The 13,037-nt window shown below is 44.9% G+C and overlaps 1 protein-coding gene across 4 annotated transcripts in view; it reads left to right on the forward strand.

The window, feature by feature from the left end:
- The window catches only part of CSMD2 (CUB and Sushi multiple domains 2), a 549,151-nt gene that overhangs the window by 460,275 nt on the left and 75,839 nt on the right, over window positions 1-13,037 (forward strand). For all 4 annotated transcript variants that reach the window (XM_048825804.2, XM_075121410.1, XM_048825805.2 and 1 more), the window contains 4 exons: window positions 880-1,025; window positions 9,454-9,534; window positions 10,700-10,813; window positions 12,163-12,351. In XM_048825804.2, coding sequence (XP_048681761.2) covers window positions 880-1,025; window positions 9,454-9,534; window positions 10,700-10,813; window positions 12,163-12,351 — 530 coding nt within the window. The remainder of the gene's footprint in view (window positions 1-879; window positions 1,026-9,453; window positions 9,535-10,699; window positions 10,814-12,162; window positions 12,352-13,037) is intronic.

Genomic DNA, 13,037 nt, shown 5'->3' on the forward strand with positions numbered 1-13,037 from the left:
TTCTTTTGCAGAACGACTTTGTGGTACTGGATAGAGATAGAACAGTGGGGAAATACGACATTTGCTGGTGTCCTCTTTAGCTTTTGCTTTGTCATCAGACATAAGTAGCTGAACAGTCCAAAGTGAAATCAAAGAACACTTTCACTCAGAGCAAGGGCACAGCATTGCATCAGGGATGGAGAGCTGGGTTCAAACGCAAGCTCCCAGAGATCAGGAGCCAGGTCTTTAGCTGGTGTAAATGGGCGTAGCTCCACCAAAGTCAGTGTAGCTATGCTGATTTACATCAGCTGAGAATTTGGCTCCAGGAGCATGGCAGGGTAGGATCTTCATCTCCCCTTAGGAGATGGGAGGATAAGTCATGCACGGCACAACAATAACTCCACCCACATTGGTCCATTGAGGGGGGCACATGGGGCCAAACTTCCTAAAGAGCTCAGAGGTACATTTTCAAGTGCTCAGTGCGCACTGTTGGAGCTGGACGTTCGAAGGAGCTCAGCATCCACTGTGCACCAAAGTGCAGAGCTCTTTGGAACATCTGGCCTTAATTCTCCAAAGGCAGGTGATGAAAGTTCAGAAGACGGAGATGAAGCCTTTCTTCAGAAGCAGATTATTGGTCACATCTGGAGTCCCTATTGCCTGCAATTATATGGGCCAACCTGGGACGAATCCACTTGTACCACTCTGGAAGTGAAGTTATTGGCTGCCGAAGGAGTCACGGGAAACCTAATGTCGCAGATTGGGGTGTGAAAACAAAGATAGGGCAGGAAAGAACAGAAGGTTGTGTGTATGTGTGCATCGGAGTGCCAAGAGGCTGGTCCCAACCTGGGATAACGGGGAAAGGTGTAATGTGGTTGTGTTCTTTCTGACTTGTGCTTTCAGGGATGGACCACAGCAAACAGCCCCACAGCTGGGCATGTTCACGGGGAACTCAGTGAAGAAATCTGCCCAAAGCTCCTCTAATCAGATCTTGATGAAATTCCACAGTGATGCAGCCAACGGAGGGATCTTTGCTATCTATTTCTATGGTCTGTATTGCTCATTGAGTAGCCTGTGTTTTAACTTCTTGCCCCACAATTTTGCAGGATGTAGAGGGGTCTGGGCCAGTTGTGGGTCATCAGGAGGAGGAATAATGCTCGTGAAAGGGAACTATTTAGAGTGCAAGATACAAAAAATACCCTGCTGCTTGAAGCACCATCTTTCAGATGAGACCTATCATAAAGGGTCTGGCTCTCAGAAAGTTGAGACCTGCAGTCTCTGTGCAATTTTGCATGTGCAAATGCCTGCCTTATGCACACACGTATAATTGCACATGCAAAGGAAGAATGTATACACCATGCAGAGGTAGAAATATATCAGCAACTTCCTGATAATCAGAGCACAAATCAAACTCCTGCAAACTAGCAGCTGTGAAAGATCCTATGGCATATCTCACAAGGTGACAACTGTTAATACTGCTCTCCTGGGCAAATTCTATTTTGTGTAAATCCATTTTGGTCCCTAACACTCCCACTGCTTGCAATTTCAGTTGGATATGGTGGTATTCTTCCAATCCCAGGCTAAACTGGCCTTATGTGATGTGCTTTATTAAACCACAGTCACGTTCCAGCCCAGAGGTGGCTTCATTTCCCAGTGAGAGAAATGATTCCTTAAATTATTTGGGGATTCTTGCGTCTGAGTGAGGCGCATGCTCGAGAAATGTTAGGTATGACGCTGAAATAAGAGCATTTTCACCCCATCACTAAACAAGAGTCCAACTTTAAATTGGATTAGCAAACAAGAACCTGTGACAATTCTGGGAGTTCGGAAAATGTGAACAGGACCTTCCACTCACCACAATAATTCACTTGTAACAACTGCAACAAAGTCTAATATCAGTTACATGCCAGTCTGTACAGAACACCAAATATTATGTCCGATAATGGAAAGGCCAGTGTTACATGGCCAGGCTAATTTTAAAGAATCTTTGCTAGGCTTCTGGGGGAATTGCCTGATTACTGCAAAACACAATAAGGTGTGTATTAATGCACAAGAGATGTGTGTTTAACAGTTATGCAAAAAAAAATACAGAAAATCTGACAATGGAAGGGAGCAGTACATAAATCCCACTGCAATTCAATTGACACTTCTTTTACTGGGAGTTAGAGACCAGGGTTACTAGAGTGAAAGCCCACCAGAATATATTTATATTCAAGTTTTATATTAAAGTTATTTTTCTGAATGTTCTTTGTGATCTTAAGATAAGTATTGCATCAGAGTCAGGTATTGTTATTAAATGGTTTAGACACAAGTCCTGCATCTTGGTGGGAAGTTAGACTAGATAACCCTTGTAGTCCCTTTCAGCCCTATAATTCTATAATGGACGAGTAAGTGATTAATAAGATGTCACAAGCATTTGAGCCCTGCATCTGACCTGAACCCACCCTAACCCCACTATAACTGTCAGGTGCGAGTCGGTTGGGAAAACAACCAGACCTGATCGGGTCAGCTCAGCTCTTTTCCTGCTGCCAGGGGAGTTGATGTGCAGTCGCTCACTGTGCCCTGTGTGTATGAGTGTGCACAGTGAGTGTGCCAAGGAATCCCAACACTGCTCAGTTTGCAGGACACGCACAGCACAGCACTTTGCTGCCCACGCCAAAGCCATAGGAGGACAGCCGACCCCATGGGCGGCAGGCAGCCATGGCGCTGACCCAGGCTCAGGGACAAGAGTCGGTGCTCGGTCAGGTTTGAAAATGACTCTACCCTCTTGGATCAGGTTGGGTGGGCTTGGGTCCGGGTCAGGCCTAATAATTAGGCCCAAGCAGATGTCTAAGGAGCATGTTCTGGTCATGAGTAGTATGTATCTAAGCACCTCAGCAGAAGATGCTATAGATGGTTATAAGCAGGCTTGGAAGGATTAGACTTTTATCGGTAAATGTCACGAAATGTCGATTTCACCGTACACAGATTAAAAAGTATTTTGATAATAATTGAAGTTACAGTTGGGCAAAGTAAGAAACATCCTGCTCAATAACTTATTAGAGTTTGATTTAAGGATATTTTCTTTTATTATTTTGGCCATTTGTGTTTTAATGGTTGTAAAGCATTAACTCTTTGAATCTCAGCATCTGCTATCCTCAAATAACTAGTGTCTAGCCCCACAGCATCTGACACCCCCCCCATAATTTCCCACAATTGTGAAAATTTAAATGGATACAAATCAGAAGAAAATCTCAATGTCCATATTGCACAATTGTGAATATTTAAATTGATAAAAATCAAATTGTGCAAAGCCTAGTTATAAACTCTGGTTGTGAGCAATTGGACTCAGGAGCAGTTGCTTAACTATCTATTAAAGCATCTATTACTAGTTTATTAACCCCTTTATAAAATACATAAAAATGGAACCTCAGTATAAACTGTGGCTAAAAACTTCATTGATTGAACTGGTTGAAAAATGCAAAAAAAGCACATACATTTCATCCATTATTTTTTCATTGAAATTCAGAATTTCAGAGAGAATTTTCATTTTTTTAAAAATGACCTATCAGAAATTGTCTGCAGCTGAGTTCATGGAATTAAGGTTGCTTAGATCACCTATCCCACCAAAGCTAACCAGAAAACAACAAGGAAATAAGCAGCTGAATCATCCGATATTCATTCCACTCATCTGATCCCCATTTCAGCCTCAGGCACCTTCCTTCTACCAACTCATACCTTCACCCTCATCCTGAGCACCCAACTTCCACAAAGTATTTAAAGATTGACTGCCGGCTGTTTAGCCCTCTCCAAATCATTCAGTTCCAGTGCTAATCTTCATCGTAGTGTTGGGGGGAGGCACAAGGCCTGGGTTCTGTTTAATGCTCTGCAACCGTCTCTCTGGAGGACTAAATGCTTTTACTATTAATGCCTAGCCACAGCTCTGCAGTGTTTCTTCTCTGTGCAAACACCATGATAAAAAGACATTGGGTCACATTCTGCACAAGCTTTGTATACTTCAGTGGATCAGTTGCACATGGTACCGCAGAAAATTTGCTCGCAGGTGGCTCCCTGATTGACCAAAGTGAGTGGATTCATTGACAGTGCCTACCATATGCCAGTGTAAGTCTACAGAAAGTCCACTGAGTTCCACAGCGTTTCTCCTGGGTCTGCCACGATGTAACTGAGATCAGAATTTTTCTCTTTGTGCATGCACAGACTTGCTTAGATTGGGCACACAAGACATCCCATTAAATATCTTCCCCAATGCAATGATGAGCATCATCTGCTTACGGGAACCATTCCCCCTTTAAACACCTACAGGGAAGCATCTCCTGGAAAAGAAGTGATTCAGGGAGTGTCAAGGTTCCTCCCCCACTCTGAACTCTAGGGTACAGATGTGGGGACCTGCATGAAAAACCTCCTAAGCTTATCTTTACCAGCTTAGGTCAAAACTTCCCCAAGGTACAAAATATTACACCCGTTATCCTTGGAATGGCCGCTACCACCACCAAACTAATACTGGTTACTGGGGAAGAGCTGTTTGGACGCGTCTTTCCCCCCAAAATACTTCCCAAAACCTTGCACCCCACTTCCTGGACAAGGTTTGGTAAAAAGCCTCACCAATTTGCCTAGGTGACTACAGACCCAGACCCTTGGATCTTAAGAACAATGAACAATCCTCCCAACACTTGCACCCCCCCTTTCCTGGGAAATGTTGGATAAAAAGCCCCACCAATTTGCATAGGTGACCACAGACCCAAACCCTTGGATCTGAGAACAATGAAAAAGCATTCAGTTTTTACAAGAAGACTTTTAATAAAAAAATAGAAGTAAATAGAAATAAAGAAATCCCCCCTGTAAAATCAGGATGGTAGATATCTTACAGGGTAATTAGATTCAAAAACATAGAGAACCCCTCTAGGCAAAACCTTAAGTTACAAAAAAGATGCACAGACAGAAATAGTTATTCTATTCAGCACAATTCTTTTCTCAGCCATTTAAAGAAATCATAATCTAACACATACCTAGCTAGATTACTTACTAAAAGTTCTAAGACTCCATTCCTGGTCTGTCCCTGGCAAAGACCAGCATACAGACAGACCCAGACCCTTTGTTTCTCTCCCTCCTCCCAGCTTTTGAAAGTATCTTGTCTCCTCATTGGTCATTTTGGTCAGGTGCCAGCGAGGTTACCTTTAGCTTCTTAACCCTTTACAGGTGAGAGGAGCTTTCCCCTGGCCAGGAGGGATTTCAAAGGGGTTTACCCTTCCCTTTATATTTATGACAGGGAGGCTGAATGGTTGGCAGCATCCTTGAAACTTGATGACGTTGCACCTATTATGAAATGCTTATTCCAGGTTACAGCCCAAGAACCTGATGTGTGAATGTGATGGGAAAGGGTGTTTATGGCACAGTAACTCAAGGGTGGGTCTCAGTGGTGTTTCAAAGACAAAGGCTCCGCTTTGCTGTGGTGCACGCACATCAGGGTGCTTTCAGAGGAAGGTTTATCAGTGCTGTGTTATCCAGATGCTGAAACCAACTTAGTCGTGGCCCTGTATTGAAATGTAGCCCATTAAGGAATAGAGATTGATGCTCCAATTGCTAGGTTATCTCTCCACTTAAATAGATGCTGTCAAGCACTTTTAAAATAGCATTTAATTTAATTTTTGTCGGGTTTTTTTTTATTCTCCACTGTCAAACATCCATTTTAAAGCTTGCAAATAGCATTTCTCTCTGTCTCTCCTAGGTGTGTTGTTTGGATTTCCGCCGGGTTTGTTTTTTTTTATATTCCACAATCAAGGGGATTAATTCAGCCTTGGACTCTGGAGTCTTTATTCCATTCTGACATAAAGGGAAGGAAATTATTCTCTCTTTTACTAATGCACCTAGAGCTAAGATCAGAGCTTCCTCCCGCTAGGTGCTGTGCATACCTAGTGAGAGGCAGTCCCTGCCTCAAAGAGTTCATAGTCTGTGTAGAGAAGGCAGAGGTTGGGAGGGAACACAGAGGCAGAGAAATTTTCCCATGGTCACATAGCAGGTCAGTGGCTGGGCTGAGACTAGAACCTGGGATTTTTGAGTCCCACCATGGTACCACCTACTTAAAGGGGGCTGCTGAGAGAAAGTGCTGAGTACCCAGACTCTGAAAATCAGGCCCCTTTATGGTGGCTCACATTGAGCTCCCCAAATGGAATAATCTATCGCTGTTGAAAATCTTGGCCTAAAGCCCAGTCTGCCACTTATGTCTACACTGAGATCAACAGGGTGGACATACATGAGCTAGCTTTAATGGCGCTGGCTCGGGTAGTGGAGCAGTGAAGTAGCTGCAGCCCACACTTCAGCGTGGGCTCACCTCCTGAGTTAAGCACCCAGGCTTCCAGGCTTCCACTGCTTCCCTGTTCTGGTACCCCAAATTAGCTGGATTAAAGCTAGCTCAGGTGTGTCCACGAGCCGCAGTCACACTCCCCGATTGCAGTACAGACATACCGCTAGCGTGGAGTTTTATTTCAATTAAAATAAATCTTTGCAGAGATGCTTCTGCCATTAAAACAGTTGTCCGACCTTTGCTCTTTCTTCTGGGGCTTTTTCTCCCTCTCCTTGTTTTGTGTTGGCCATAATAAAGCACCTGTTGTTTATCCAGAGGCGGAGTGTTCAGGGGAACAAAGGTTTGGAATCTTCAAGCAACTGTTTATTTCAGGGAGCTTGACAAAATGGCTGATGGGAAATTCACTCCCATTTGCTCCCCACCCCTTTTATTCCTCCATGACCAAAGAAGCTTTGCAGGAGAAGTGACAGGTTCGGCAGTTAAACTGCCCAGATCTCTGGAACGTGCATTGTTCTCCTGCTCATTAGCTCATCATTTTACTGTAACTTTTTGGTAAATTGCAAAGAACTTTATATAGAAGGCATCTCACAGAATTACAGAGCTGACAGTTCCCTTTGATCTTCTCTGTTCAAGCTTAGCTCATTATGATGTCAGGATTTTTTTTTCTTTTGCAAACGTTGGGCCATGCACTGCCCGTAGGCTGTGCATGGGTAAAAATAAATCACCCTTTTCATCCAACTCTTTCCAAACATGTTATAAACATTAATTGAGCCTCACAACCTCTCTGCTGAAGTGGGGAGGGTTGTTGTACCCCAGACATATAGATGGGGAAACTGAGGCACAGAGAGGGGTGAGTGGGTGTCTAAAGTTAAGCAACTAAATCCTAATTTAGGCATCTAAATACATTATAATAAAGTCTTTGGAACACTGTTCATCTGCTGCCGTTTCCACTAGCTTTGTATAATTAGTGAAAATTAGCTCCTCTCTAGTAGGTGGATCATGTACATCTGGTCTTAGCAGGCTGACGCCAATTGCAGAGAAGTTTATGGTGGCCCAGGCTTGGTGGGAGGAGTATAATAGAATAGGACTAACCTCAGAAAATGCTTTCCAAGAAGAGTTACTCAGATCCAAAAGCAGATGTTTTAACCACGTTCACATCCCTTGTGTGTTCATCTCCATAGGGATTCGAGCATCTGTTGGTGAGCAGCAAATTATTTTGCTCAAGTTGTAGAATATTTGCTGATAGTTCATTTCAGGCTGTATGTTCGATTGTAAAATTTGCTCTTTGTTGTGTTTGGCCTGGCTCATAAATCAAACGGTTTCGTTTTTGTTCCCTGGCTGGGTGGCTTCTTTATTTCACCAACACAGCGCCAGCTGAGAAATGTAGAATTAAACATCTGGTTCAAACCTGCACTATTGTTTTTACATCACATACCAGGGAAGTTACACTGTGCCCTGCAACCTGCCTCTTCAATTTTAATATTTTCAATTCGAAGTTTAATCCAGCTGCATCCCAGGAATTATTTGCAGAATAAAACAATGAATAATTCCAAGTTACAAATCAGTGAATTTTGCAATCTCAGTTCAAGGGCAGGGACCAAAGATGAAATTCTCAGAAAAATTATTCATTGTGAGTTATTCAGTTAGCTGGAGAGCAGAACAAGATTTCCACCCATCCTGGTTATTCCCAGATTGACCTAATCCAATTGAGGTTGCCCAGTCTCTTCCACGAAGTATCCCAGACTCTGTGGATGATCCCATCACCTCAGCACAGGAGTCACTCAGTAAACACCAGTCACCCTTTATCTGTCCATGAACTAAGCCCTCTACTCTTTGCATACAAATAAAGAGCTTTCTTCCCAGTGACTTCGGGCGTGGAAGGTGTGTAGTGTGCTATAGATGGCATTCTAGGCAGACCAAGACTGATGAGGAAGATGTTCTTGTGAACAAATTGCCACAGCCCAACATCATATAGTATTCTTCCTTTCACTCTCCTCCCATTCACCTGTTTCCTGGGAGCAGAGGTGCTGCATCGTGTGCTCTCCATGGTGCTGATTCTCGACACAGACACCATCCCAAGGACCAGCGAGAGACAAGGTGGGGCGAGGGGACCTCTGCAGTCATTGTACAATGGGGAGTTAGTAGACAGCAGGGTGTTTTAGAAATTGTTGTAACAGGCAGAAAACCAGGCAGAAAACAAGTCCATGTTTTTTAGTGTCCTGCTGCCTATTAACTCTCCATTGTCCTATGATTGGAGAGGTGTTAACTGCCCACTTCATTTTAAGTGGTCTCCTACAATATGTGTGAACTCCTTATGCTTAATAATTTGTCCCACCTTATGTTTAGCTTGGGCATTCTGGTTACCCTCTCCAGACCTGAGGAAGAGTTCTGTGAAGCTCATAAGCTTTTGTTCTTTCCACCAACAGAGGTGTGTCCAGTAAAAGATATTACCTCACCCTCCTTGCTGCTCTCATATCCTGGGACTAACATGGCTACAACAACACTGTAATAATACCTGGGGGGGGGGGGGTCTTGCATCTCCTCACCTGCCCTTTCTCAGAAACCAGGTAGGTTGGACGTAGGTTGGAATCCATTGGCTATTTCAGCAGTGGCTCTGGATGTAGCAGGCACTGACAGGGACTGAATAAAGCTGGGATAATGTAGGTAGCCTGAGCCAGAACTGTACCGTCCTGATAATGGGGGTTCACATACTGGGGAGGGAGGGAGTGGATGATATTTTCATAAGGTGTTAAGTGTAAACTACGGCTCAGCCATGACCCTACCAAGAAAGAGAGAGGATGGTCCAGGGGTTACGGGGCTAGCCTGGGACTAGGGGGACATGGGTCCTGCTGCAATCTTCCTGTGGGACCTTCCACTACATTTAGCAACTCTGTGCCTCAGTTCCCCATCTGTACAATGGGAACAATAGCACTGCCCTGCCCCCCGGGGATGCTGTGAGGATGGAAGATTGTGAGCTGCTCAGGGTAATGGGGACCAGATAAGTAACTTGAGATCGATACTGCTGGGTTCTCCACGCCGCAGGGTGGCAGTTTGTTTCAGAGAAGCAGATCCTTACACCACACTGAGCTGTTATTAGGCATGTGCATGCCTTATCCCGACGAGTCACATCCCGTTGGAAGCAATTCCATGCACTGACTGGTTTTCCTTCTTTTCAGCCTATCAGCTCTTCAAATGCCGCCCTCCGACCATTGTTCCCAATGCCGAAATCATCACTGAGAATGAAGAATTTAACATAGGTATCTTCTCCCCCACACCCATCCCCATAGGATAGGCTGCGTCAGAACAGATGAGAGCTCCCTCTAGCTGGTATCTCGGCTCTAATGCTTATGCTTCAGAGGAACCCCGGAATGCATCTAATTCTGCACTATTCAGTATGGGGGGTTGGAGGGCTTGCCCCAGTTTGGTGACAGGCTTATGCACTGAATCAGCTGGATTTGATAGTCTTTAGGATTTTTATCCTCACTAGTGTAACTGCCAGGACGCATCTCCTAGGAAAGCCCCATCCGTGTTCAGAAACTTACAGAGCTATTTGCCTCAATCCTGTCCTGCCTCATTAAGATGTTTAAGGCGATTAAAATAACGCACTGGGCAGCAGGCCGCAAGGCTTCAAACAAAAGTTTTCCTCTTTTTTTAATTTTCAGTGTCGTGTCTGTGTTTAAAGTATGTCTGCAGCCAGAAAAGTAGCCATGATCAAAAGCTACCTCATTCACTGTATCTACTCCTCCAGGCCAAATCCTCAGCTGGTGTAAATCAGCATAGCTCCACTGAAATCAGTGGAGTGACACTGCTTTACCCCCACTGAGAATATGACCCGCATGTGCCACATTTTACTTGTATTGTCCTGTATAATCTATCTATCTATACTGCACATATTATCCCCATATAACTAAGGGGAGGATCCAGCTGGACTTGTGTCTGTCTTGCGCATTATGAACACCATGGCCAGCTAAATTCTGGTTGCAGGATCCGTACTGGTGTGAGAGCCAGAAGGAGCTGGGTTCTCAGATCCTGGGGCACTGTGCGGCACTGGCTGTTAGAAAGGTCATGGTATGTCTGCAGGCACTCAGTCAAATTCACTGATGTGCAGTGGATCCGTGTCTCACTGAAGTCCTTAAAAGATGGTTGAAGTGGGAATTAAGTGGAGCTGCACGTGGGTGAATTTCACCCCTGAGGATTGGTAGTCTGTGGCTATAGAATAGGCGAATTGTGTGATTGATGCACTGGGTCCCCTGCAATCAGGCCCTTTGAGCAATCTCCTGAAATAGCAGAGGGAAGTGTTATGGCTACAGTGGGAATGAAATGGTACCTGAGCTTTGTACTGGCCACTCTACATAGGGTTGTGAATTTCATCCTTCATAAACCAAACCTTCTGCCAGCTGAGAGTGTTGTCTTTCTTTCCAGGTGATATCGTGAGGTATCAGTGCCTCCCTGGCTTCACCCTGACCGGAACCGAAATCCTGACATGCAAGCTGGGGACTCATCTCCAGTTTGGAGGGCCTCCCCCGACCTGCGAAGGTAACTGGCCTGGGTCCCAACACATTTGCAAAGCTTTTCTCCCTGAAAGACCATAGTGAGGGAGTGGCTCTTCTCCTGCCGTGGGACTCAGTCTAGTCAGCTGCAGGTACTGAGCAAAGCAGGGTGAATAGTAAAATATTTATCAGTTAATTTATGACAGTATCCATCTGAGAAATGATTTGAGAAATTATGTGTGGGAGCTGATGGCTCTCAACCCCTCCTGGTAGAATTTGTCTAGCATTGGGGAGCGCTGCGTTATGCCTTGAGGCCTCAGTTGAGGAAAGCATTTGAGAACATGCTTAATTTTAAGCATAAGTGTAAGTACTTCTCCGAGTCACAGCCCGAACAAAGCCTTTCCGGGCACTGTTCTGACATAGCAGACACCTGGCTACATCCGTGAAGTCATTAAAACCACAATCCAAACATCCTTATCTTAGGAGAGACAAAAAGCCCTCTCTGACCGTTTGCCAGTGATTCACGAACCCCCGGAGCACCGAGGAACTGACTGCAGCTAAGTGCAGTCCTCCTGAGGGCAGAGTCTGTGAGGTGCAGTTTCTGGATTAGTACTACATAGTGCATTAAAGAAGAGAAAATTGAATGCCCTGAGTGTGATGCATCACACCCCTTCCTGTTACTCAGGAGGAATGCCAAAGATGCAACCCTGTTATCTTATTTATCCTATCGCTTCCTAGTGATAGTTTTTTTTTTCCACTTCTCTTCATCGTCTTTCCTCCATCTGAACATTTTTGCTATATAATGGGAGATTTTTCTATAGCTTTGTCTCTCTCTAATAGTGTGAACTAAAGGGGAGAACGGGGCGGGAGGGGGCCATCATTTAGTTATTTACTGGTGGTTGTTAGCCTGCAAGCCAAGAGATTGCTTAAATTATATCTGATCACCAATTTATAGCTGTAAAAAATCATTAATGGGATTAAGGATTTGGAAAGAATCCACTGTCCCTTCTGGACATCTCTTGCTGTTTTCTGTAATCCAAGTATAGCACTAACTACAGCATTAGACACAATTGCTGATGGATGGATGTACAGATAAATAAAGATCCTGTTGTGTGTTTGTCTTCCAGTTTCTCTTGGGTTAGTTTTTTGGTTTGTTTTTACACCAAACTTTTATTTAACATTTGCTTCTGGTATAAGCACTTCTGAGATTTTGTGAGATCTAGTAATTAGAGCAAGCAACTAGGACTTGGAGTTAGGAGCCTTGTCCCCTCAAACCACTTTGGAAATTGTAGCCTAACTTTAAGCTCCTGCATTTTAAAACCTTGGCCTTCATTTTCTTCTGGCCCCTGAAATGAGGTCTCATTTTCTGTGGACTCTTGTTTGGGTTTTGTTTAGTGCACTGCCTGATGAATGAGGTTCTGACGGACTCCACCGGCGTGATCCTCAGCCAGAGCTACTTGGGGCGTTACCCCCATTTCCAGACCTGTTCCTGGGTGATCAAAGTAGAGCCCGGATACAACATCACCCTCACCGTCGAGTACTTCCTGAGCGAGAAGCAGTACGACGAGTTTGAGATCTTTGATGGTAACTGTCGAGTGAATCACTTGGACGATGTCTGTTGGGGGTGGGGGAAAGAACACAACCGCGTAGCAGTGAGTGTTGCTGTTAGTCACTAAATGCTGTCTTCCCTGAGCCTAGGCCGTTCTTTCAACCAACATACCTATCACCCTGTTGTGCTTGGAGAAAGTCCCCCTAAGTGGGTATGTCTACACTGCAGTTAAACACTTGCAGCTGGCCTGTGTCGGCTGACTTGCGCTCATTGGGCTTGGGCTACGGAACTGTTTGTAAGTGTGGCGTAGACATTCAGGGTCATGCTGGAGCCCAGGCTCTGGGATCTTCCGCTGTCACAAGGGCCCAGAGCCCAGTTTCCTTCCTGAGTCTACACCACAAATATAACAGCCCCGTTGCCCAAGCCCTGCAAGCTGGAGTCAGCTGATGTGGGCCAATCGCGGGGTGTTTAGCTGCAGTGTAGACCCTGGGGGAGCAATTCTACTTGGGAATGCAGCACAGTGAGAAGCTCTACTTTGTGCTTCACTTCCAGGTGAGGGAGGGGCCGTGATTTCATCCGGGCGGGATGGCTCAGTGAAGTAGTTGGGATAGCTTTGCACGGAGAAAGGGAAGTAGCTGGAGGATGTGCAAGGCTGAAGAACAATGAGGAAGGTCGTTGGGGAGGATGGTTTGAGAGGGAGGAATGAAAGGATTTTAAAGCA

This window comes from Caretta caretta, chromosome 19 (genome assembly GCF_965140235.1).
Source record: "Caretta caretta isolate rCarCar2 chromosome 19, rCarCar1.hap1, whole genome shotgun sequence".
Lineage (NCBI taxonomy): Eukaryota > Metazoa > Chordata > Testudines > Cheloniidae > Caretta > Caretta caretta.